This window comes from Balaenoptera borealis (genome assembly GCF_965194805.1).
Source record: "Balaenoptera borealis genome assembly, chromosome: 7".
Classification (NCBI taxonomy): Eukaryota; Metazoa; Chordata; class Mammalia; order Artiodactyla; family Balaenopteridae; genus Balaenoptera; species Balaenoptera borealis.
Window position 1 is genome coordinate 110,797,666 of NC_138864.1, and position 27,442 is coordinate 110,825,107.

General features: G+C 37.7%; 1 protein-coding gene across 2 annotated transcripts in view; it reads left to right on the top strand.

The window, feature by feature from the left end:
• EXOC4 (exocyst complex component 4) overlaps window positions 1-27,442 on the top strand; it is an 816,004-nt gene that overhangs the window by 469,935 nt on the left and 318,627 nt on the right. Inside the window, exon 11 of one of the 2 annotated variants that reach the window (XM_082399150.1) lies at window positions 16,899-24,748. The exons of the other annotated variant lie outside the window; for it this stretch is intronic. Coding sequence (XP_082255276.1) covers window positions 16,899-16,995 — 97 coding nt within the window. The 3' untranslated portion in view covers window positions 16,996-24,748. Of the gene's footprint in view, window positions 1-16,898; window positions 24,749-27,442 lie in introns of those variants that run through there. 2 annotated transcript variants of the gene reach the window in all.

Here is a 27,442-nt window from a genome sequence, read left to right on the forward strand (position 1 = left end):
TGCCTCAGAGAATAAAGATTCCTTTCCTTATGAGTATTGTTTATAAGTGAAATGTTACTTCTCTGTTTACATTAGTAATCTTAAATTATTTACCTGCTTTGGAATTCATTCGTTGCAGATTAGCAAGATGAAAGCTGTCAGATGAGCGAATATATTTGTGCTACTTATCTGTTGCCCATTGAAGTAGCTGAATTGGGGTTTTGGGCAAAAATAAAAAGTCTGTTTTAGGAAAGGTGGGGGGAATAAATCAAGAGTTTGAGATTAACATATACACACTACTATATATTAAATAGATAATCAACAAGGACCTACTGTATACCACAGGAAACTCTACTTAATATTCTGTAATAACTTCTTTGGGAAAAGAATCTGAAAAAGAATGGATATATTTATGTATATAACTGAATTACATTGCTGTACACCTGAAACTGACACAACATCGTAAATGAACCATACTCCAATATAAAATAAAAATTTAAATTAAAAAAAAAAAGTCTGTCTTATAGGACAGAAAAGAAGGGAGAAGAGGCCAGGTGGTCCATAACAAAGTCAGCCCTGCTGCAGCTGGTACCAACTGGCCCTGTAGCAGCTTTCACTAAACCTTGAGCAGTTTCATTCACCTTTCCACCCCTTATGTGTTTCCTTCATTAAATCCTAGGAGGAGTTGGTTAGGGTGGAGAAACAGAACACAGTTTAAAACAAGAGAAATAGTGTCTCCCTCTGGGCAGCCGTATGACTTGATGGCTAATAATATAATAATAATATCTTGAACTACTAAAGAAGTTTACTTTCTTTCCATAATGACTTATTCAAAATTAACAAAGCCCTGACTTATATAAACAAAAAAATCTTACATGTAATCACTAGTCGTGCCAATCTAATTTATGTAAGAATTGAAAACCCCATTATCATGATTAATAATGAACCTCAGGCTGGCAGATTTAGCAATGCTATGTTTTGCCCTTGGGCTGGTAAATTTAATCTGAGGCCTTGGGCTGCTAAATCAGATCTGGTTTTCCCAAGCTGATATTTCCAGTCTTTCAGCCTTTCTTGTTGAACAGCTTGGGGCAGAGAGGACTCAATTGGACCTGTTGAGAAAATTTCACTTTAACAATTATTCCAAAGTCAGCTGAAAAGAGACCTCAGCAAAACTAAGGTTTGGTGGAAGTAAAAGACAAAATTTTAAAAATTTTTTTAAAATGAAATATAATTGATTTACAATGTGTTTCTGGTATACAGCAAAGTGTTTCAGTTATATGTGTGTGTGTGTTTATATATATATATATATTTTCATATTCTTTTCCATTATGGTTAATTACAGGATATTGAATATAGTTCTCTTTGCTATACAGTAGGACTTGTTGTTTATTTATATAGTAGTTTGTATCTGCTAATCCCAAACTCCTAATTTATCCCTCCCCCACCCCCTTTCCCCTTAGGTAATCATAAGTTTGTTTTCTATGTCTGTGAGTTTGTTTCTATTTTGTAAGTTCACTTGTATTATATTTCAGATCCCACATATAAGTGGTATCATATTAAATACAAAATTTTAAACCCACATCCGGAAGATAGGTCAGTGAGGCAGATTTCAAAGCAGAACCTCTTACGTCTGAATTCTTCTGGAGCCTCTTCTGCAGGGTGTTCCCATTTATTCATTCACTCATTCATTCATTCAATAAATATTTATTGAGTTCCTACTGTGTAGCTGGTATTGTTCTAGGCTCTGGGGATACGTCAGAGATCAAAACAGATAAAATTCCTGCTTTTTGGAGCTCATACTCTAGTGGGGAAATATAGATATAATAAAGATATAATAAATAGATATCATAAAATATAGATATAATAGGTCAGCCATGACACATGCCATAAGGGCAGTTAAAGTGGACTAATGGGCTAGTTAGGAAAGGGATCTCTGTGAAAGTGCTGTCAGAGCAGAGGCCAAGGGAAGGGAGGGTATGATTCCTGCAGATACTTGGAGACAGATGTTTAGACAGAGGGAACACTGGGTGCAGAGTGCCTGAGACGAGTGCATGCTTGGCACTTGCATGGCACTGTGAAGACCCATATGATTAGAGCACAGTGAGGCAGAGAGTGAGAGGAGATGGGGACAGAGAAATGGTGGGGCACTGGGGGTAGGAGATGATCTTAGTAGGCCTTAGCCAAGACTTTGACATTTAATAAAAAAAGAAGTTACTGGAGGGTTTAGAGAAGTAGAGGGAAATGACCTTAGAATTTAAGGCAATGCTGAACAACAGAATTTTATGTGATGATGGGAATGTTCAAAAATCTGCAGTGTTGGGCTTCCCTGATGGTACAGTGGTTAAGAATCCGCCTGCCAATGCAGGGGACACGGATTCGAGCCCTGGTCTGGGAAGATCCCACATGCCACGGAGCAACTAAGCCCACGGGCCACAACTACTGAGCCTGTGTGCCACAACTACTGAAGCCCGCACGCCTAGAGCCTGTGTTCTGCAACAAGAGAAGCCACTGCAATGAGAAGCCCGCGCACCGCAACAAAGAGTAGCCCCCGCTCGCCACAACTAGAGAAAGCCCGCGTGCAGCAACAAAGACCCAACGCAGCCAAAAATAAATAAATTAATTTTTTTAAAAAATCTGCAGCGTTCAGTAAGGTAGCCACTAACCACTTGTGGCTATTGAGCACTTGAACTGGGGCTCATGTACCTAAGGAACGGAATTTTTTGTTTAATAACATTTTAATTTGAATAGCAACATGTGCTTAGTGGCTAGCATATTGGACAGCAGGATTTTAAATTTTCACTGGTTGCTTTGTGGAGAATGGAGTATGGGGAGGCAGAAGGACAGAAGCAGGGAGAAGACCTTAGAAGCTATTGTAATAATCCAGACTGGGAATTAGCAAATACTTTAGGTTTTGCAGGTCATTCAGTCTCTGTTACAACTACTCAAGTGCATCATTGGAGCATGAAAGCAGCATAGACAATATATAAATGAGGGCTTGCCTGGTGACGCAGTGGTTGAGAATCCACCTGCCAATGCAGGGGACACAGGTTCGAGCCCTGGTCCGGGAAGTTCCCACATCCTGTGGAGCAGCTGAGCACGTGCACCACAACTGCTGAGCCCGCGTGCCACAATTACTGAAGCCCACGCGCCTGGAGCCCGTGCTCTGCAACAAGAGAAGCCATCGTGGTGAGAAGCCCATGCACCACAATGAGAGTAGCCCCCTCTCGACGCAACTGGGGAGAGCCCACGTGCAGCAGCGAAGACCCAATGCAGCTAAAAATAAATAAATAAGTTTATTTAAAATATTATTAAAAAAAATATATAAATGAACTAGAATGGGTATGTTTCAATAAAACTTTATTTACTACTAGGTCATTGGCCCCTGGGCTGTAGTTTGCCAACCCCTGATGTGGACAGGAGATGGTAGTGACTTGGATTAAGCTGTACTTCAAAGGTAGAGTTGACAGGGTTTATTAGCAGACTGCATGAGAAGCGTGAAAGAGAAGACTCAGATAACTTGAAAGTGTCATCTGCATTTGGTAAAATCGAGTTGCCATTTACTAAGATGGAGAAGACTCAGATAGGAGCAGATTTGGGAGGAGAAACCCAGTTCAACTTGGCCTTGTTAAGTTTTAGATGTTTGGTAGGCATCCAAGGGGTATCTAGGGTTGAGGAGAGAGATGGACTGCAGAGATCAATTTGATAGTCATCAAAAATAATGGTATTAAACCTTATAATGGATATGAACAAGGTCTTCTGGAGTGAGAGTCTGACAAAGAAGAGAAAATGTCTGAGGACTGATCCCTGGCATACTCCAGTGTGTAGAGGTAAAACAGATACGGAGAACCCAGCAAAGTAGATGGTGGGATGGGTCTAAACACTAGAAACGATTGTCCTAGCAACCAAATAAAAACATGTCAAAGAGAGATCCATCAATACTTATCAAATGCTCTTGGGGCATAGTAGACACGTATTTATTTGTGGAGTCAAGGAATCATTGGCCACACTCTATACTGACAGCTGTTGAGTTGTAACATACAAGCCCTCTGTTCAGAAGCCTTTAATGGCTCCCCTTTGCCGACACAAATCAAGTCCAAGTCCTTGACCAGGAATTTATATTTTAATATGGCTGTGAGCCAAGCTGCACATCACTTTACAGGTCTCCAGTAAGCCCTGCAATTTTACATTTCCTTATTTACTCATTCTGTCCAAATTCCTTTATGTTTGGAATGCCATTCTGTCCCTCCTTACCTGTTGAAATCTTGGCAGTCTTTTAGGGGCCAACTCCAATATCCTCTTCTCCATGAATACTTCCCGCTTCCTCCATCTCTCTCTTCTCACCCTTTTTTTTTTTTTTTAAGATTTATTATTTATTTATTTATTCATTTATTTATTTATCTTTAGCTGCATCTGGTCTTAGTTGCGGCATGCAGGATCTTTGTAGAGGCATGCGGGATCTTTCGTTGTGGCACACGGGCTTCTCTCTAGTTGTGGCGTGCGGGTTTTCTCTTCTCTAGTGGTGGCGCGCAGGCTCCAGAGCACGTGGGCTTTGTAGTTTGTGGCACGCGGGCGCTCTAGTTGAAGCATGCGAGCTCAGTAGTTGTGGCACGTGAGCTTAGTTGCCCCGCAGCATGTGGGATCTTAGTTCCCTGACCAGGGGTCAAACCCACGGCCCCTGCATTGTCATGCAGATTCTTTACCACTGGACCACCAGGGAAGTCCCTTCTCACCCATTCTTAAATCTTTGTCATGGCTTTACTTACATTCCTTCTGCTTTACATTTGATTCCAGTTGTTTGTTTTAATTCCCATATGATATTTTAGATTCCCTGTAAGCAGGAGCATGGCACTAGAGTAGGCTGATTATAAGAATGGTATAAAACAGACTTGTTTTAAATTACCAGCTCTTCCATGACTGGCTTGTGACTTTGCTAAGTAACTTAAACTCTTGGAGGCTCCATTTCTGCACGTGTAAGTTTAGATAAATAAAGTTTCTTGAGAATTAAATGAGATAGTTGTATTAAATTTACACATTTATTGCATTTACACTTTGTCAGATTAAAGCTAATTTTTTCAGTGGAAACAATTTAACAAATACGTTTGTGCAACGAAAAATCATCAAGAGATTGCTGTTGTTACCTCAATGAAAGTTTATCACTTTCTCTTGTATATACTTCCTCTTGAATTATTTACACGGAAAGGATTAAGCATTAACTTTTATGCCTTAAGTTAATTACAGGTGAATTCTTTCTCTCTGTCTGTCTCTTTTTTTTTTTTTTTTTACAATCTTTGTTGAAATTCCTTTAAATATTTGCCACTTGACAGTTTATTAACGTGATAACAACATGTGAATATCCGATTCTTTGTCCCCAAGTGCTACTTTTCTTGTTAATCAACAGAACATCTCTGAATGAGAAGGAGCTGCAGCTCAAGTCAATACTTATAACTTTTTAATTAGACCTTAAAGTGTTATGTTGAAAATATATGGTAGTGCATCAGGTGGAGAAAGGGAAAGTGACATGGGGAGCTAAACCTTTGCTTAGTGGCTTTGTGAAGCTTCAGCAGTAAGAAGCATAGTTGCTCTTTCCCCAAAATAACTGTTTGCTAGGGAGTTGTCTTGAAAGAATTGTTTCTGCCACAATATGTATCGGGGAAAGTTTTACTGAGACTTTCCATTGATGTTGCCACATAGTGTTTATTGAAGATAGCTTTTTATTTCAGGACGTAGATGACATTGGAAGCTATATACTGTCTCAAACCTTCTTGACTATATTGAATGAACCAAAGAGTACCTTCCCTTGTCAGATTTGAGCTGGGTTTTCTGTCTTTGGAAAAAAATGGTTGTATTTTCTGACAGTTTGTCTTGATATTATTAGGTGCAAACTTTCCTTACTTCATTGCCTTCTAGCTGTTTGTAACCTACATTATGTCCCCGTATAACATGGTGTAAAATTTGTCTATTCTATAAACTCCTTCTGGGCTCTTAACCCTCTTTTTACTTAGCTTATAACAATAATAAGAATGACTTTTATGTACAGGCCATTTTATTAAGAACCTTGAGGATATTCTAAGACATGATCTTCTCTATAGTATCCCTTTATCTTGAATTTTGTCCATTCCAATGTTTAGACCTTTATTAATACGACCTCTCAACCTTTTGAGGAAACTTACTTCATCATTCAGTGAAATTGCCTTTTAAAAAGCTTTTTAGTGCAAACACTCTGTCTCCTAAAAGCCTTACCTGCCCATGGCAGTTCTAGCCTTTGGGTTTTTAAGGAAAATAGTCTAATCCCTCTTCCACAAAACAATCCTTCAGATATTTGGATGACAAGAACATAGTTCCGTAAACCCTGTAGTTTCTCAGATAATGTTGGTTATTGATGAATTTTCTCCCTTTATTTTTCCTTAGAATTAGTTTCAAGAAAAGTTACAGATAATAAATGCAAAAAACTTCATTTCTAACTACAAACTTAGGGCAGGCTATAAAAAGAAATGTGGGAATGATTGACAGGTGGCTTGGTTACTCTCTATTGAGTAAATGTATGCTATGCCATTAAAAACAAATATTATTTTTAAAAGACAGTAATTGCAGTAGTGTATTGCATAATTGGTAAAGCACTACTGTTTGCTTGTTCATCACTAATCAGTGGATTTGGAATTGACAAATCTTGCAAACTGTTGTATGAAGGAATGGGGAAGAGAGAAATATATAGAAGATACTTCGAGGTAAATACTTACTTAGCTAGGAGGAGACATTAATGTCAGTTCCCTGCATATTAGGGAGTCGTGAAAAGGACTCATCGTGCTTCCTATTGAAATGATGTTATCTGGCCTGCCTGGAAGGGAGTGCTTACCTACAGGGTATCTTCCTGGGCCCTTGGGGTGCAGTAAGATTTATGCAAACTTTCCTTATGTTATTTTTCGTTAGCTATAGATTCTTATATATGACTTAACAAGTCTTCTTTTTCTAAGCTTCATACTCATGTTTTTTATTAAAAAATTTTTTTAAAGAATTGAAACAAAATCAACTTTTATGATTCTCCTTTTCTAAATACTCTCATGAATTCAGGAGATAGGCTCTCCCCTTACTACAGAAGACTAAGAAAACTTCCTTTTCTGGGTCTAAAATAGCTTAGTCTCTTGATCGAAGGAATAAGATTAATTAAATCTTAATCTGGAAACCTCCCAGGGGAAGATATAAAGTAATTGACCTCTAGAAATTAAATGTTATAGCATTCAAATGAATAATCATTGACTATTGTGATTACTTTTCTTAGGTTTAAGTGAAGGGAATACATGATGTAGGCTTTTGACCAAATAACAGCATGCCTTTGATTTTCTGTTATTCTAAGAGTGCTGCTATTTCTAACATCCATAAAGCAAGAGAAATTGAAAAAAGAAAAAAAAATACTCTATAGATCTTAAAGGCAGATAAAGCATCTTTTTAGTGACCTTCTTTCTGACCTTTATACTACAAATGAGATGATTGGAAACAGGGTAACAATTATTGGTGACAATAATGGGAATCTTGTTAAATGGGTTTGAAATTATATTCTCTACCTGGACAAGGTTCTTATAGGGGAAATCCTAAAGGTTAGCAAGAAGAATCCCCAAGTACAGAGTTTTAGGATTACTTGCCTATGATGACCCTTTACTGAAATGTTCTAAATTTCCATTCTTCCTTTCAGACAAATGATAGATAGCTAAGATGTTATTAATGGTGCCATATCTGCTGAGCATGGCTCCAAGGGAAAAAACCCAGCTTTTTGATATAATCAAGTCAACTTGGTGAACTACCACGTATTTTAGATTTGGCATATCCCAAGTTTTCTGGATACTTGTTTGGATGTGTTTATAAACCATTAGTTTTCCTTCTCTCCCCTCTCTTCCCTCCCTCTCTTCCTACTGTTCTTTGCTAAATTCTTTTATTTATTAAAACTTTTAAGAAATTTATTGAAATTTAGTTGATTTATGATATATGTTTCAGGTGTACAACATAGTGATTCACAATTTTTAAACCTTATACTCCATTTATAGTTATTATAAAATATTTGCTATATTCCCTGTGCTGTACAATATATCCTTGTACCTTGTTTATTTTGTTATTTGCTAAATTCTGAACATGCAGAAAAGAATAAGAAGACCAGTCCTTATGCTCATGGAGCTTACAATCCAAAACATTTTGGAAGAAGTGTCCAAAAATACCAATATTGAATATTAAATGATTTAGAATTATGTGCTTTCTTGCTTTTTTCCCTGTTTTGTATGGATTAACTCACATTAACAGATTATGGTGAGCTTTAGTCATTTCATGTTAATGCTATGAAAGACATAAGCCTTTAGTAAGATTAAATATTCTCCTTTTCTCTCTTAGATTTCATTTGACTTCACAAGACTTACTTGATAATCATTACAAAGCGAATCTAGTTCAAGTGAGAAATGAGATTTAGTTTTTTCTTTTTACTTCAGATTTTACTTAAAGTATGGGTCACACTTAAATAGAAGAGCAGCATATTTAACATAGATAAAGAAAAACAGTAGTAGATTTCATCCTATAGTTATTTACTTTTCTTACAGCAATTTAATCAAAGAGTGTAAGTGTGATTTTAGAAATGTTTTATTATTTTCATTATTGTGACAAAATATACATAACTTAAATTTGCCATCTTAACCATTTTTAAGTGTACAGTTCAGTGATACTAATTAAGTACATTCACATTGTTTTGTAGCCATTACCACTGTCCAAATCCAGAACTTTTTCCTCTTCCCAAACTGAGATCCTGCCCACTAAACATTAACTCCCCTCATTCCCCTTTTTGTTGCTTTTCTTTATGTGGGACATAAATTTTAAAATGTCCTTTATCCTTGGACTCTTTATAAAGTAATAGGTGCTAACTGGACTGATACAATTAAAAAAAAATCATAAACTTCTTGGACTACTTAAATTGCAAAACAGCAGAGAAAGAGGATAAAGAGATAAAATAGTAATTTGTCTAGGAAATAGAGCACTCACTGGCATCGTGGACTAGCATGGATTTGGCATGTTAACTAAGACTTCAGTTTGAATCCTGGCTCCAGCACTTACTCTAGTTGCCTCTGGGCAAGTTACTCAGCCTCTCTGAGCCAGAGTTCTCTGAACTGTAAAAAAGCTTGCTTTGGAATTCTCCATCTATAATGTGTGCTCCATTTGTTCTGAGGACTGCAAAATGACCAACACCTTTAAGAGATTTGGAAGGAGCTGGGGATTACCAGGTTGTCCATTTTCTGGGCATAGAGTTATTCGTGGTATACTGCACAGTGAGATCGAGTCAGATTTAAAGTATTAGAAGCGAGGACTGTTTTCATGAAACTCCAAAGCCTTCCAGCTGTGTGGCTGACAGGGTATTGGTGCTCTGACTGGGAGTCAGGCCTGTGCCTCTGAGGTGGGAGAGCCAAGTTCAGAACATTGGTCCACCAGAGACCTCCCAGCTCCACGTAATATCAAACAGTGAAAGCTCTCCCAGAGATCTCCATCTCAACGCTAAGACCCAGCTCCACTCAATGAATAGCAAGCTACAGTGCTGGACACCCTATGCCAAACAACTAGCAAGACAGGAACACAACCCCACCCATCAACAGAGAGGCTGCCTAAAATCATAATAAGGTTACAGACACCCCAAAACACACCACTGGACACGGTCCTGCCCACCAGAAAGACAAGATCCAGCCTCATCGTCCAGAACACAGGCACCAGTCCCCTCCACCAGGAAGCCTACTCAACCCACTGAACCAACCTTAGCCACTGGGGGCAGACACCAAAAACAATGGGAACTACGAACCTGCAGCCTGTGAAAAAGAGACCCCAAACACAGTAATTTAAGCAAAATGAGAAGACAGAGAAACACACAGCAGATGAAAGAGCAAAGTAAAAACCCACCAGACCAAACAAATGAAGAGGAAATAGGCAGTCTACCTGAAAAAGAATTCAGAGTAATGATAGTAAAGATGATCCAAAATCTTGGAAATAGAATGGAGAAAATACAAGAAATGTTTAACAAGGACCTAGAAGAACTAAAGAGCAAACAAACAGTGATGAACAACACAATAAATGAAATTTAAAATTCTCTAAAAGGAATCAATAACAGAATAACTGAGGCAGAAGAACGGATAAGTGACCTGGAAGATAAAATAGTGGAAATAACTACTGCAGAGCAGAATAAAGAAACAAGAATGAAAAGAATTGAGGACAGTCTCAGAGACCTCTGGGACAACATTAAATGCACCAACATTCGAATTATAGGGGTCCCAGAAGAAGAAGAGAAAAAGAAAGGGACTAAGAAAATACTTGAAAAGATTATAATTGAAAAATTCCCTTATATGGGAAAGGAAATAGTTAAGCAAGTCCAGGAAGTGCAGAGAGTCCCATAAAGGATAAATCCAAGGAAACACATGCCAACACACATATTAATCAAACTATCAAAAATTAAATACAAAGAAAAAATATTTAAAGCAGCAAGGGAAAGACAACAAATAACATACAAGGGAATCCCCATAAGGTTAACAGCTGATCTTTCAGCAGAAACTCTGCAAGCCAGAAGGGAGTGGCAGGACATATTTAAAGTGATGAAAGGGAAAAACCTACAACCAAGATTACTCTACCCAGCAAGGATCTCATTCAGATTTGACGGAGAAATTAAAACCTTTAAAGACAAGCAAAAGCTAAGAGAATTCAGCACCACCAAACCAGCTTTACAACAAATGCTAAAGGAACTTCTCTAAGCAGGAAACACAAGAGAAGGAAAATACCTAGAATAACAAACCCAAAGCAATTAAGAAAATGGTAATACGAACATACATATCGATAATTACCTTAAAAGTAAATGGATTAAATGCTCTAGCGAAAAGACATAGACTGGCTGAATGGATACAAAAACAAAACCTGTATATATGCTTTCTACAAGAGACCCACTTCAGACCTAGGGACAGATACAGAATGAAAGTAAAGGATGAAAAAAGATATTCCATGCAAATGAAAATCAGAAGAAAGCTGGAGTATCAGTTCTCATACCAGACAAAATAGACATTAAAATAAAGACTATTACAGGAGACAAAGAAGGACATTACATAATGATCAAGAGATCAATCCAAGAAGGAGATATAACAATTGTAAATATTTATGCACCCAACATAGGAGCACCTCAATACATAAGGCAAATGCTAACAGCCATAAAAGGGGAAATCGACAGTAACACAATCATAGTAGGGGACTTTAACATCACACTTTCACTTTCACCAATGGACAGATCATCCAAAATGAAAGTAAATAAGGAAACACAACCTTTAAATGACACATTAAACAAGATGGACTTAATTGATATTTATAGGACATTTCATCCAAAAACAACAGAATACACTTTCTTCTCAAGTGCTCATGGAACATTCTCCAGGATAGATCATATCTTAGGTCACAAATCAAGCCTTGGTAAATTTAAGAAAATGGAAATTGTATCAAGTATCTTTTCCAAGCACAACGCTATGAGACTAGATATCAATTACAGGAAAAAATCTGTGAAAAAAAACACATGGAGGCTAAGCAATACACTACTAAGTAATCAAGAGATCACTGAAGAAATCAAAGAGGAAATCAAAAAATACCTAGAAACAAATGACAATGAAAACACGACAACCCAAAACCTATGGGATGCAGCAAAAGCAGTTCTAAGAGGGAAGCTTATAGCAATACAGTCCTACCTCAAGAAACAAGAAACATCGCAAATAAACAACCTACCCTTACATGTAAAGCAACTAGAGAAAGAAGAACAAAAAACCCCAAAGTTAGCAGAAGGAAAGAAATAATAAAGTTCAGATCAGAAATTAATGAAAAGGAAATGAAGAAAACAATAGCAAAGATCAATTAAACTAAAAGCTGGTTCTTTGAGGAGATAAACAAAATTGATAAACCGTTAGCCAGACTCATGAAGAAAAAAAAGGAGAAGACTCAAATCAATAGGATTAGAAATGAAAAAGGAGAAGTAACAACTGACGCTACAGAAATACAAAGGATCATGAGAGATGACTACAAACAAGTATATGCCAATAAAATGGACAACCTGGAATAAATGGCCACATTCTTAGGAAAGCAAAACCTTCTGAGACTGAACCTGGAAGAAATAGGAAATATAAACAGACCAATCACAAGCACTGAAATTGAGACTGTGATTAAAAATCTTCCAACAAACAAAAGCCCAGGACCAGATGGCTTACAGGCAAATTCTATCAAACATTTAGAAAAGAGCTAAAACCTATCCTTCTCAAGCTCTTCCAGAATATAGCAGAGGAAGGAACACTGCCAAGCTCATTCTACGAGGCCACCATCACCCTGATATCAAAACCAGACAAAGATATCACAAAGAAAGAAAACTACAAGCCAGTATCACTGATGAACACAGATGCAAAAATCCTCAACAAAATACTAGCAAACAGAATCCAACAGCACATTAAAAGGATCATACACCATGATCAAGTGGGGTTTATCCCAGTAATGCAAGGACTCTTCAACATATGCAAATCAATCAATGTCATAAACCATATTAACAAATTGAAGGAGAAAAACCATATGATCATCTAAAGAGATGCAGAAAAAGCTTTTGACAAAATTCAACACCCTTTATGATAAAAATCCTCCAGAAAGTAGGCATAGAGGGAACTTACTTCAACATAATAAAGGCCATATATGACAAACCCACAGCCAACATCATTCTCAATGGTGAAAAACTGAAACCATTTCCTCTAAGATCAGGAACAAGACAAGGATGTCCACTCTCACCACTATTATTCAACATGGTTTTGGAAGTTTTAGCGATAGCAGTCAGAGAAGAAAAAGAAATAAAAGGAATCCAAATCAGAAAAGAAGAAGTAAGTCTGTCGCTGTTTGCAGATGACATGATACTATACATAGAGAATCCTAAAGATGCTACTGGAAAACTATTAGAGCTAATCAATGAATTTGGTAAAGTAGCAGGATACAAAATTAGTGCAGAGAAATCTCTTGCATTCCTTCACACTGATGATGAAAAATCTGAAAGAGAAATTAAGGAAACACTCCCATTTACCACTGCAACAAAAAGAATAAAATACCTAGGAATAAACCTACCTAAGGAGACAAAAGACTTGTGTGCAGAAAACTATAAGACACTGATGAAAGAAATTAAAGATGATACAAACAGATGGAGAGATATACCATGTTCTTGGACTGCAAAAATCAACATTGTGAAAATGACTGTACTACCCAAAGCAATCTACAGATTCAATGCAATCCCTATCAAACTACCACTGGCATTTTTCACAGAAATAGAACAAAAAATTTCACAATTTTTATGGAAACACAAAAGACCCCTAATAGCCAAAGCAATCTGGAGAAAGAAAAAGGTAGCTGGAGGAATCAGGCTCCTGGGCTTCAGACTATACTACAAAGCTACAGTAATCAAGACAGTATGGTACTGGCCCAAAAACAGAAATACAGATCAATGGAACAGGATAGAAAGCCCAGAGATAAACCCATGCACATATGGTCATTTTATGATGACCATAAAGGAGGCAAGAATATACAATGGAGAAAAGACAGCCTCTTCAATAAGTGGTGCTGGGAAAACTGGACAGCTACACATAAAAGAATGAAATTAGAATACTCCCTAACACCATACACAAAAATAAACTCATAATGGATTAAAGACCTAAATGTGTAAGGCCAGACACTATAAAACTCTTCGAGCAAAGCATAGCAGAACACTCTATGATATAAATCACAGCAAGATACTTTTTGACCCGCCTCCTAGAGAAATGGAAATAAAAACAAAAATAAACAAATGGGACTTAATGAAACTTAAAAGCTTTTGCACCACAAAGGAAACCATAAACAAGACAATAAGGCAACCCTTAGAATGGGAGAAAATATTTGCAAATGAAGCACCTGACAAAGGATTAATCTCCAAAATTTATAAGCAGCTCATGCAGCTCAATATCAAAAAAAGAAACAACCCAATCCAAAAATGGGCAGAAGACCTAAATAGACATTTCTCCAAAGAAGATATACAGATTGCCAACAAACACATGAAAGAATGCTCAACATCATTAATCATTAGAGAAATGCAAATCAAAACTACAATGAGGTATCACCTCACACCAGTCAGAATGGCCATTATCAAAAAACGTACAAAGAATAAATGCTGGAGAGGGTGTGGAGAAAAGGGAACCCTCTTGCACTGTTGGTGGGAAAGTAAGTTGATACAGCCACTATAGAGACCAGTATGGAGGTTCCTTAAAAAACTAAAACTAGAAGTACCATAAGACCGAGCAATCCCACTACTGGGCATATACCCTGAGAAAACCATAATTCAAAAAGAGTCATGTACCACAATGTTCATTGCAGCTCTATTTACAATAGCCAGGACATGGAAGCAACCTAAGTGTCCATCGACAAATGAATGGATAAAGAAGATGTGACACATATATACAATGGAATATTACTCAGCCATAAAAAGAAACGCAGTTGAGTTGTTTGTAGTGAGGTGAATGGACCTAGAGTCTGTTATACAGAGTGAAGTAAGTCAGAAAGAGAAAAACAAATACCGTATGCTAACACATATATATGGAATCTAAAAAAAAAAAAAGGTTTCTGAAGAACCTAGGGGCAGGACAGGAATAAAGACACAGACGTAGAGAATGGACTTGAGGACATGGGAAGGGGGAAGGGTAAGCTGGGACGAGTGAGAGAGTGGCATGGACTTATATGTACTACCAAATGTAAAATAGATAGCTAGTGGGAAGCAGCCGCATAGCACAGGGAGATCAGCTGGGTGCTTTGTGACCACCTAGAGGGGTGGGATAGGGAGGCTGGGAGGGAGAAGCAAGAAGGAGGAGATATGGGGATATATGTGTATGTATAGCTGATTCACTTTGTTATAAAGCAGAAACCAATACACCATTGTAAATCAATTATACTCCAATAAAGGTGTTAAAAAAATAATAAAAGTATTGAGATGGGGTCGGGGGGAGGGATAGTTAGGGAGTTTGGGATTGACATGTACACACTACTATATTTAAATCGAATAACCAACAAGGACCTACTGTATAGCACCCTGGAACTCTGCTCAGTATTCTGTAACAACTTAATTGGGAAAAGAATTTGAAAATGAATAGATACATGTATATGTATAACTGAATCACTTTTTTGTACACCTGAAACTAACACAACATTGTTAATCTAGTATACTCCAATATAAAAGTTAAAAAAAGTAAAGTATTGGAATAAACTCAAAAAAATAAAAATAAAAGCTTGCTTTATCTACCTCTTAGCATAACTTGTAAGGAACCAAGGAGTTAATTATATCAAAGTATTCTGCAAATCAGAGCTCACATTTTGCATGTTAATTTGTATGTTGTTATTCCATGTACCTGAGTGTTTTCCTCTTATTGCCTTTCTTTGCCAAGTCTACGTATCCTACATTGAGGTTTTGTCATTACGTTTGACAAATGTGAATGTCATTTTTTAATTATTATTGTCCCTAAGCTTTAAATTTTTTTTAAAAAATTTATTTATTTTTTTGGCTGCGCCATGCACTTTTGCGGGGTCTTAGTTCCCTGACCAGGGATCAGACCCATGCCACCTGCAGTGGAAGCGTGGAGCCCTAACCCTGTACTGCCAGGGAATTCCCCCTAAGCTTTAATTTTTATAAGTGTATGGTGACTTCCTTTTCAGTGTTTGGAAACCACCATATATCTGTAGATATATTGTAGTGATCTGTTGAGACTCTTCTAATTCCCCAAGATACTGTGCAAATGACAGAGACAAGTAACCTGTTATTTGATAAGAGGGGGCAGGTATTGTTGCTTATTTGCCCTCTATTTTAAACATGTCATGTAGATAGAATTTAAAATGCAAATTTTAACTCATTTTTAGTGAAGTCCTGAGAAATAATTGCCTAAGAGAATTATTTTTCTCCTCTTCACCAAATAGTTTTTGCTATTTTTCAAGATGTGGCTTGTGACAGAGCAATATGATATTTAAATAAAATTTGTAGAGTCAAAAAAGTGCCGAAGTTAACAACTTTTTAAAAGGGCTATTTTACCAACTCCATAATTGACATTCTGTCACTTCTCAGACTTTATTTCATTTCTGCTCAACTCAATATATGGATTTTTATACAAACCATTTGCCAAGCACTAGACAATAGCGGCCATGGCAGATCAAATTTGTACAGGTAGGTTGTTTGTTATCCACGGGAGAGCTTCATTGTATCATGGGGACAGCTTCCGTTAGCAGCCCAGGGTGAGAGTTGGTGACACTTAAAAACTCAAATTATTGATGGGAACATCCCAAGTACTAGAAAGAATTTAAAATTAAACCTTTTAAGCCTGTGCAGTCATTATCACATTAAGCACGGAGATGGCGATGGGTCATAAATTGGTTTTCCGTTTTATTTAAACAGTACCTGGCAGAATGTAAGTGGAATCTTTGAAGTTCACTTATCTCATGATAATTCTTTTTTTTTTTTCAACATAGGTATCAGGTTGAGACTTTAGATCATCTCTGATTGTTTTGGGTAGACTCCATTTATTGGAAAAATTGTATTTAGAGTTCTGTCTTCTAGTTTCTTTTAGTTTCTGTATGCCTTCTAGAAATCCAGAGATTCCTTGACATTCTAATTTTCCTGTACTGATTTCATGCAACTTTTTGAAATTTTAAGGGATTTAACGAATTGTGATTCTCAATTCATTGTCAGTATTTCTTGAAGGTAAAAGTATAGGTTAGTGTTAGTCAACTGCTTTAAAGCCACTCATCACGCCCAACTTTGATCAGATCTTTAACTTTCTTGAGACTTAATGTAGATGTCAGTTGAAACTTTGGTTCATTCAGTCTTTTTCCTTTTTTTTGCAAAGCAGTTGGTGTCTGACTTCTAATTCGAGCCCTGTTGACGATTCACAAGTTTATCTGAGTCCTCTCCATGTAATCCAGTCATCTTCCTGGCTTTTCTCATAAAAAATCTGGTTAGTTACATTCGAAGATTGTTTACCTGCCTCAGTTAAATGGGATCTTAAGTGCTTTACCTTTTGGGATGTTGTGGTCCTTCTCAACTTCTTGAAACCCCAAATCCTCCCCTATTAATCTTCCCGTTGAGACCATCTGAAGAGGATTCTCTTAGCATGGCCCTGCTCCACTCTACCTCAAAAATTTCTCTTTATCTTCCTCTTACTTCTCTTCCTTTATTCCTTTCTATGAGAAATAAATATTCTTTTGCCACTAAGTTTAGCTCTCCATTTGTGCTTTTAATTGTTTCCTCTCTTCATATTTTCCAGAATCTTGCTTTATTGTTCCCTTTGCACCCCAACCCAACCCTCTCTCCATGCCCATAGGATGTTTATTTTCTCTACATCTACTGGTCTCATTCCCTCTACCTACAAACATGCTCAGTCTCTCCTTATCAGGAAACCTCCCGACTTGAGATCTTCTCAAAACACTGCCCTCCTTTCTACACCAAGTTTATCCATAGAGTAGACTGTGCTCCTTTTCTCTACCACCCACCAACTCTATTCTTTTCTCTTTCTCCCTCCTCTTCCTCTTTCCCTTCCCCTTCCTTTTCCTCTTCCTCCTTCTCTTCCTCCTCCTCCTCTTTCTTTTCATGTATTCTTACTTCATCATTTTGTCTACAACAGGGGTTTTCAAACCTGGCTGCATTTGAATCATCTTGGATGGCCTTTAAAAACTACAAATGTCTGGGAACCACCCTGACTATTTCTGATTTAATTTGTCAGTGATATGCTTCCCTATTGATATTTTTAAAAATCTTCCCGGAAGATTCTGATTCTGCCAGGGTTGAGAACCACTGGTCTTAATGATCACTCTGATAACCTCCTAATTGTTAAATCCAACAGGTTCTCTCTCCAATGTTCTCTCCTTGTCTTATTAGTTCAAGATAGGTAAAAACCTTTTCCTTAAGCTCATGAATATTCATGGTTGGAACTGTGCCCTGTATTTATCTCCTACCTTTGTGACTGCTCATTTTCTCTGTCCTCTTTTGCCTCCTCTTTCTCTTTCCTATTCCTGAAGTATTAACCTAAATAGGTCTTGTAGTCTATATAATCTAGACCAGAGATCTTATATCCTTGCTTTACCATTATATTTATGTAATATTACTCTACTTTCTCTCCCTAAATCCAGAATCCTCATTATAAACTGCCTTCTAGACATCTTTAGCTACATATGCCATTGTCACTCATGTCCAAAGAAGAGCTTTTCATCTTGCTGGAATTGTTCTTTTTCTTTCTAGCTTCTGTTTTTTCAGCCATGTATGCCACAGGCATAATATTTATCTTCAATTTTATCTTTCTTTTTGCCACTACCAATTATCATCTAAATCCTATAGATTTTATTCTGGGACCTGCTCTTTGGTTTGCTATTCATTTATTATTTCCACAGTCATTAATCTTGTTCTGGCTGCATATGGACAATTACAATAGTCCATTAGCTGGTCTTTCCTGTGTCCTACTCAGTGCTGTTATTTTCATTTTCAGGCTCAGTTCCAATCCTTTCACTATCTTTTAAACCTTCTACGGATCTTTATTGACTGTAATTGAATACAATTATCAAGAAATTCTAGGCATTTGATAATAGGTCCCTGCCAGCATTTTCAGTCTATCCCCATTTCTCTTCCACAAGATTATATGCTTCAGCTAAACTGGGCTGTTTGCTGTTCCCTCACCGCTAAGCTTTTTTCTGACAGTCCTTTTCTTGTATAAATGTTCTACCTTATGAAGCTTACTAAGTTTTTCTGAAGCCCTTAGGAAGGAGGATTTTTGCCATAAAAGTTCTAGGCTGTGTGGATTCTTCTCATGTTATTTGACTTCCAAAGTCAACACGGATCTAAGTAGCTTAAGGTTTCTGGTTGCTTGGATATAATTTAACCAGAGTGTGTTTGTACCTTCGAAGATGCCTTCTGGCCAGTTGCAATGCATGGCACACCCTGGGCCTTTGTCTAGCAAATTGTTCTGTATTTTGAACCATGCCAGGGAAAGATGAGGTTTTTCAAATCTGTTGTTGTTGTTAGAGACAAGTGCCATGTTTTCTGTAGGCTGGAGCCTGTCTTCCCAGCCTGGACCTTTTGATGAAATATGCCATTCAGCCTTTGAGTTCGGTGACAAAATAAATAACCTAGAAGGTTGGACTAGTATAGTTTTAGATTCTTTTAGCTCTGCGTGCTTTCTGGGCGTCACCATTATCAAGCCCAAACTGTCCTCCTGCTGTCTTGAAAGAAATGAGATTTCTCAGCAGTAGCGAACAATAATGTCAGTCTATTTGAGACTGTTAATGACTCATTTGTAATGCTGCCAGACACATGAAGGCTGGAAAAAGTAAATGTACAGCATCATTACCTTTGTGGTTAGCATTACTGGGAAACAGTATAATGCTTAGTGCAACATTTTACAAGACAAGAAGAATTCTTAGCAGAATGAGCTTTATACTTGAAGGTATGGATGATGGAATGACAAACTGATAACTTCTTGTTATTTGAGCTTCCTGCTACAAGGCATTCGGCAGAGATTAACTACAGGCTCTGCATTTCTGCGAAAGCTGTGCTGTTCCAGTCACTATGACCTGTTTCGCGTAGATAATTTTGGATATGCATTTTTGGTGTTTTGAGAACATCATTGTAGTAGAACATGACTTAAAATCTTTTTTTAATGTAGTAATTATTAGAAATTTTCTTAGCTATTAGCTTCTTCTGGTTTGAAGATAATGTTACTTATGTCTCCAGGGATACTGCAGAAAGGAGCTTAGGCACCATCTGAGCCAGCCTGCCTGGAAGTTCCCTTCCATCTCCACGTTGTTACTTCCATTCCGTGTGAATTCTTCCCCCCGTAACTGAGATGAAAACGCTCTGGACTAGTTTTCCTTTTTATATATGGAACACATTTATGTAATATATGGCTTGTTTGGACAGTTTGTAGGTGGGGAAGAGAACAAAACTACCTGGTCCAGATGCAGACTGAAACAAAACCTGATATCTAAAAGTGCCATCTGGACTGTACAGAATAATATAAATGCAAACTACTGACACTCCTCCTCTCCTGTCTTTTAACAATACCCATTGTAGTACAGGACTGTGCTTTTTCTAACAGGGCAACAAAAGGCATTTTGTGAAAGGACAACATTGAACTTCGAGACATCAACCTACCTTGTCTTTTTTTCTCGATGATGAATGTGTACTTTTAATTTATCAAAACCCTTTTGCAGTCTTTATTATTTTGAATCTGTATTGCTTCCTTGAGTAACAAAAACAAGTTCTATACATCTTCTAGCTATTGTTTATGATACTTTCTTGGATTTGTTCTGAAATGACCTTTAAGCTTCAACATAGGACGCCTTTGTTGTAGAGTTAAGCAATTTGGTGAATGAGTCTGTATATCATTTTTATAGATTTTTTTCAGTGAAAAAGGATGTTTTTGTCTTCGTTTTCAGCCTTACGTTGCCGGATTAAAAAGCAGTTGACTATTAAAATTAATAGGGCTTCATTGAGTATCCGCTCTTTGAAGAGTAAAGCACTGTGTGTAGTTGAGAGGATGCAAGGAAGTAGAAGATACAGTACATGCCCTCAAGAGGCTTACACCAGTGGGCACTTAAATACCGCAAACCATTGATTCATAAAAGGCATGTCTATATGCATGTTACTCTGAAATGTCTTGAAGTGTCTTGAAGGTAGGGACTCGGCCTCAGGAAGCTTACATTCTGATCAGAGAAAACTAAACTAGATGGTTTCGTTAGGGAATCTGAGTAAGGCATTGAGATAAGAGGCATCACATGTTGAGTAATTGATTATTATAAGCAGTATTTCTTATTTCTAAACATTTTGTATAAATTTAAAAAATTGTAGCATGGCATTTTGGCTGAGAGTATGAGTTCAGGAGTTGGCAAAATGCCTTGTCCTGCTACTTTCCTATTAGGGGATCCTAGGAAAGTTCTTGCTCTTGTTGTAGTTTCCTCATCAGTACAAAGGAGGTGATCCTAGACTTTTCCTATAGAATAGTTACTGAGGTAAAATATGACACCTAAAACTCATAAAATAGGCTTGTGCTTTTAGTGAAATTTCATTGTAGAACCATATATATGAGTGTTAGCTAATTTTTCTTTAGAAGACATTTGTTACTTGATCCCTTTGCACAATAGATGCTGCTCTTAACCCCCCTTTTAGAAATCTATATATTTAACATATTGTTAATGCTATTTTCATTTTATCATTTTCTCTAATGTGTGTGTTTTGAAAAAATCAGCATTTCAAATATAGCAATGCCAAAGCTTTCTAGAATGATGGGAGAATAGGAAGTTTTGAAAGCAAAATTTAGCAGATAATGAGGTTTAGCTTTTAATGCTAAAACTTAGTTTTGAACTTTTTCAAATGGAAATCTCTCTTAAATGTGTAGTAATCTTTCTTGCCTCTTTAAGCCTTAGGTCTTCATTTCTGGATGGTTCCACACATCTGTCAACTACTGGATTGTAGGAACTTAAGAAAAAAAAGCTTACCTTTAGTCATTTCTCTTGAAGATCTTTATGCACAGTATGCCATGAAATGATATTCCAACAAATTAATTATGGCATTAAATTACTGGTGTTCAATCAGAAAAGCAGAAGCATGTGTAGGTATGTGTGTGTATTATATAAAAACACACATGTAATAAAAAATTTGTTACAGGAACTTGATCTTATGCAGTTGTGGGCTCTGGTTAAACACTTTCTTTACAACTCTTACTGTAATTTGAAGTCTGCAGGGCAGATAGTCAGGAAGGAGGAGAGAGGGTTATAAAGTAAGGGATAATGTGGACAAGCTGGAACTTACGAGAATAGGCTGGAATTTGTGTGAGTTCTCACTGTCTCCAACTCTGATGATATGAGCATCCTACAGGAGAAGGTGCCCCCTTCATCACAGAGCTAAAGACACACCTGGCACAGGAATCAAAGAAGCTGTATGAGGGTCCAAGGGGAAGGTGGAGGAGTTGTGGGCCCAACAGTGTCCCATGCCAAGGGGGTGAACCAGCATCAGCATTAAGAGGCCAACCTCTTGAATCTATAAGACACAGTGAATACTGCTTCACTTCCACCCCTCAAATCTCAAGCAAGAATGTCCCTTGTAGCCCATTTTAACCAGAAACACATAGGGAAGGGAATTCAGAGAAATGCAGGTTAGCCTAGCCAAGTTGGCTCATTACACAGCTACCGTATAACAAATTAGCCTTCCTGTACAACTTCTCTATCATTTCAGGAGGGTAATATTCTACAGGTCAAACTTCTTCTCACCTCGTAACATCTGTATGACAAAATTCTAGGCATAGCCAGTGTATATAATTGCATCTTTAATGTTACTGTGGGGCCGAGAATCCTATATAATGGCTCATTGTATTTGAGGGTGTAGGACTCTAATGTAGTAAAATTAAGAGTAAATAATGAGAATATTAAGGGAAATTCCTTTGAAAAGTTCCATCAATTTATGAGATCAATTCTATAATAATATTTCATATTATAGTGTAATTCGATTCAGTGAATTAACTTTCGCAAGCAGAAGGATACTATGAGCATATTAATAGGCAATAATCCTTGCTACCCTCATGCAACCATAGGAAATGAAATTCCACTGAGTGTACAAAAAAGAGCTTGAACTTGATGGGAGGAATTGATATGCATTAGCTTGTACCCTTTAAGCAACAGGTATGACCCTTTGAAAACTCTAGGACTTTGAAATTTGCAATTATCCACAAATTTTATATATCAAACCTGCATGGATATTAGCATGTGCATTAATAATAAGCCCTGTCCTCTCAACTTCAAGCTCTTGATCCATTATTACCTGCTGGGATAATGCTTAACATGCTTCATAAACATGGTTGCTTCATCAACTGAGCAACACTGCTCAAGACAATCTCTCGTAAAAACAACAAAAAAGTTCTGTCTCTGGAAGCACTCCAGTACTGTTGGGCAGTTTCATGGTTTATTGATTGTCTTCCTTTAGATAGAATCCAGCCCTCTTTTCCGTAATGACAGTATAAAATGCTTGGAAAACACTCATCTCAGCAAACCGCTTTTCCTCAAGACAATTATTTGCCCTTTCAATTAATGCTATCCAGGCAGGGTGGTACTTTCTGAGAACAAAAGTCTCCTTTTTCACTCCCCCATGTGCTAATGATGATAGCCTATCACATTGTCTGTAGAGGTTTTACATATGTCACTTCATGTGATCTTCCAGGAATGATGGCCCTCTTGGATCATAGGCGTAGGGTACCATAGAAATGATGGCCCTGTTAGATGAGGAGGCAGATATTAACATCCTTGTGTTAGAATTGAGGAAAGTAAGACAATGAGAGTTGGAGATAAACAGCTTGCTGCACCTCAGGATTGCCTACCCGCCTTCTTGCTAGCTGTCAAATGCTAATTTTTCTTCTCTTGCAAGGCCACATGCTCAGGGAAGGGTCTTTTTTTCCTGCCCCTCAGGGTACATCATGATTTATCTATAGACCAGTCACGTTAATGCTGTTTCTTTCACCAGTGATGGTCTGGGCCATGGGATAAATAATACAGTTCTGTTCAGAAAGTCTGAGAGAAAGTCTGCGGAGGCATCTGGGGAAAGGTTCTGTTTGATTGAAAGATAATAGAAAGAAATAAGCCCATTTGTTTCCGTCAACAGTGTCCAATGTGCATGTGTTACCTGCGGCAGCCATTTTGCCATCAAAAAGGGACAAGCCTCTGATGGTAAAGAATAGAAAAATGGAAAGACCCTGAGTCCTTAATGATATTGTAAAGACACTGAATTAACTAATTCTGAAAATTCCCTGCCTTTGGAATTCTTGTCCTGAATGCCAGTCGTTATTTTTATTGTTTAATCTACTTGTGAGGCTGGTGGTTTGGCACTCAGAAAACATTCCCAGCTCTGCTTGGTGTGCCCTCAGGAGTGCATTTCTGATCTCCCTGCCTCAGAATTCAGGGGATGAATTAGATTCTTCCTATTAGGTGCATTCATGTGACATTTGGAAGGGGAAACTGAGGTGAAGGTTATTTTTTGTGGCTTGGCTGTTTTCTGGGAGCAAGAATGGAGATGTTGGTATTTTTGCAACAATGTTAAAAATCACTGACTAGTTTCATGGCTATCAAGAGGTGATTGTAGCCTGGGCAGCCTCTTAATTCCTCACTTTCCTAATAGGGACAGGTTTAGTAGTTCCTGGTGGGGTCAGTTGTTTAGTGTTACTTTCAAATTATTCCTGGAAACACAGCTTCAATCCAGCTCCGCCATCCCTTCCTGTGATACCGCAAGTACCAAATTTCTCCCTTTCTGCTTAAAATAACTACACTGGTTTCTGTTTCTTACAGTAAAACCCTGTTTACCACTTTTAGCCAGTTTTCTCTTACTTGTAGCTGAAAGAATCCTGGTTGAAACAGTCACATACATAGTAAATAGTGGAGCTGGGACTTTAGTCCAAGTCACGTGACAACAAATCCATAGCTGTTTCCATTGTACCTTGACTAGGTTGTCAATAAGACAGTTTCTGGAAGATGACTCTGCATTTTTCTTTCGTTTTGTCTGCCTTTCCCTTTGTCTTAATAGTAGCTTCCCAGCAGTGTCTTTATCTCTTCCCACCCTTGTCTTTCTAAATACAGGCTTTCCCTTGTCAACACTGGTTTGTCCCTCTCCACACACTGCTCTCTTTACAGTCCTGCTGTTCTTATGGTCATTTCAAATACATTTAAAGATGTGCCTTAAATATAACATTTTTAAAAAATGAAGCCTCCCCCTTATTTTCTTTGGCTGGCTTAGCTAACATCTTGTTCCTAAGATAATTATCATTCCTATCACTCTCTATCATAATTGTTGGAGTGTTTCTCTCCACTAGACAATGACCTTTGTAGAAAGAAAGACCAGGTCCTATCTGCCTTTGAATTCCACTGTCTGGGACATAGCAGGCACTCAGAAAATATATCCTGATCTGCTGAAACATTGTCTGTGTTCTGATCCCGCTATATGCAGATTACAGTATTACTCGTTGGAATTCATTAATTCAAAATCCTAAAGATATTTTTCAGCTTTCGTTTCTGAATCTTAAATATTACGTAAGGTACCTGAACCGATCTTTCACTAAAGCATGTTTGAAACGTATGTCACGGATGAATGTCTGTGATGTTATCTGATGTTGTTATGCATCAGATAACATACTACAGTTGTACAGACTGTAGTATAACTTTGTTTCCCAGCACCTTCCAATGAATTGCTTGCCCCTTGTTGATCTGGATTGATTATATATTTATGCCTGTGACTTGCTGATGACAGTGATGCCCTCAGAGGCTGATGAAGTTATTTTACTAAAAATCCATTTGCCCTTTCACGAACTGTCCCCCAAAGTCTGTAAACTTGTTACTTTATGGTTGATGTACCTTCGTTGTTATTGTAATATGCTTGATGGGGACTAAACTATTTCTGCTACTTCTGCTACTGCTTCTGCTGTTGAGTGCACCATTTCAGTTGTGTACCAACAACTCCAGGGGGACAAGTAACCCAGGAATGAAGGTGACATACTTTGAAGATGCGTGTGTTGTCTTTTAAATGCTGTTGTATTTAACAACAGTCACCTCTCGATAGCCATGAAACTAGTCAGTCCATAACCCTCTTCCTTAGTCTAATGATTCTTTCATTCATTTTTTCCTTTGGATCCTTCTATCACTTGGAGATTGGCTGCCTTCTCCTATCACTTTCCCCCATGCTTCTTGGATTTTGCACTGCTCACTTGGTTGTTACGGCTATTTCCAGTCCTTCTTTAAGAATGCTTCTTTCCTTTTGGAATATGTAATAGAATTTGTGACCAAAGTTTATTTTTTGAGAATTGCCCCTTTTAGATATTTCTGATTACTTTTAGCATTGCTAACTGCTCCTGCTTTATTGATTTTCTCGTAGAGTTGCTTTAAAAGATGAAATAAAGCAGAATGCAACACGACGCCCTGATATATCAGGGTTTTCTTGTCTCCTAAGAAAACTGATTTCCACACAATGTTACTAAATTGTATTTGCTTATATTGAGGTAGACCTCAATAGCAATTTAAGACTTTCAACCTACAATGCATTATTAATGTTCTTGAAAACTTAGATATATGAGAAATTGAAAAGTGTAAAGTGCTTGAGAAATAATTATTTTTTAAATGAGTTTCATATTCTACAGCAAGAAAACTTCACATTTCTCCCTGACAAAGGAATCAGGAACTGATAAAAGCAGTTGTCAATGATACATTAATATTCAGGGCAGCTCACCCAATATTACTTAGGTGTTTTCAAGTCGAAACTTTCAATACAACAGCATTTAAAAGACAACACATGCATCTCCAAAGGATGTCACCTTCATTCCTGGGTTGCTTGTCCCCCTGGAGTTGTTGACCTGGGAGTTCTAGTAGATTATGTGCTGAAAATAAGGGAAATATATTATTTTAACATTAGAAGAGGAACAAAGAAAAAGAGGTTGTTTTTCTTTTTCCCAGCTGCCCCCTGGTGGCAAAGGCGCAACAGACAGCAAAGGCATCAAACAAAGATTCTGGCTTTGTAGATGCTGCTGGTGATTCTTAAGAGGGTCTCCAACCAAAGTCTGTGCTGTACGTGTGTGAAAAAGAAGAGCAGAAATATTGGGTCTCCTAATTACATTTTGCTTCCCAACGGCATCTGTTCTTATCACAGTAGCACCAGGCTCTACCCGCTTGGTCAATACTTGTATATTAACAAGAGACAATCAATAGAAAAATTAAAAAAGAAAGTCAAGGTAATTAGGCTAAAGCTGCTGCTTATGAGTTTTCCATAATTACTTTAGCTTCCTCTAGTTTTCCCATCTCCAGAAAAATAGGGCCTGATTGAAGGACTGGGTCGTGTTTGACTGAGGACATGTCAAGATTATACAAAGCCAGGCAGGAAATAAAATTAAGCTGTGTTTGTTTTAGAGCAGTAAAAGGGGCTTTGCCTGATGGCATGGGAAGAATAGACATTGATTTAAATGCACCCATTAGCAGCTGTGCCATTGTTGGTACCTGTTTCATGTCATCAGTTTTTGCACCACTGGCAGAAGCCCACTCAGAAGCACTGTGACATGTCATGTATCAAAGCTCCAGAGGAAGGTAGTGGATGAACTTCCCTCAGAAATGGGATCTTTTTGGAAATTAGATCCCATCCTTTACAAAACCATGAAACAGCTCAAAACCGTATGGCTGCCATAATTCAGCCACGGCTCCTTGTGGTCATCATTGGCAGGTATCAGTGTCCATTTACCGGGCCTTAATGAACAAGCTGTCCACATTAGGTGAGTGAGCCTAATCTTTGGTTTAGAGCTACTTTGACATTTTTGTGCCTTGATGCTGGAAGTCCTAAATAAATCAGAGCCACCCTGTTTCTGACTGCTGCGTATAAGGTTGGTATGTCTGC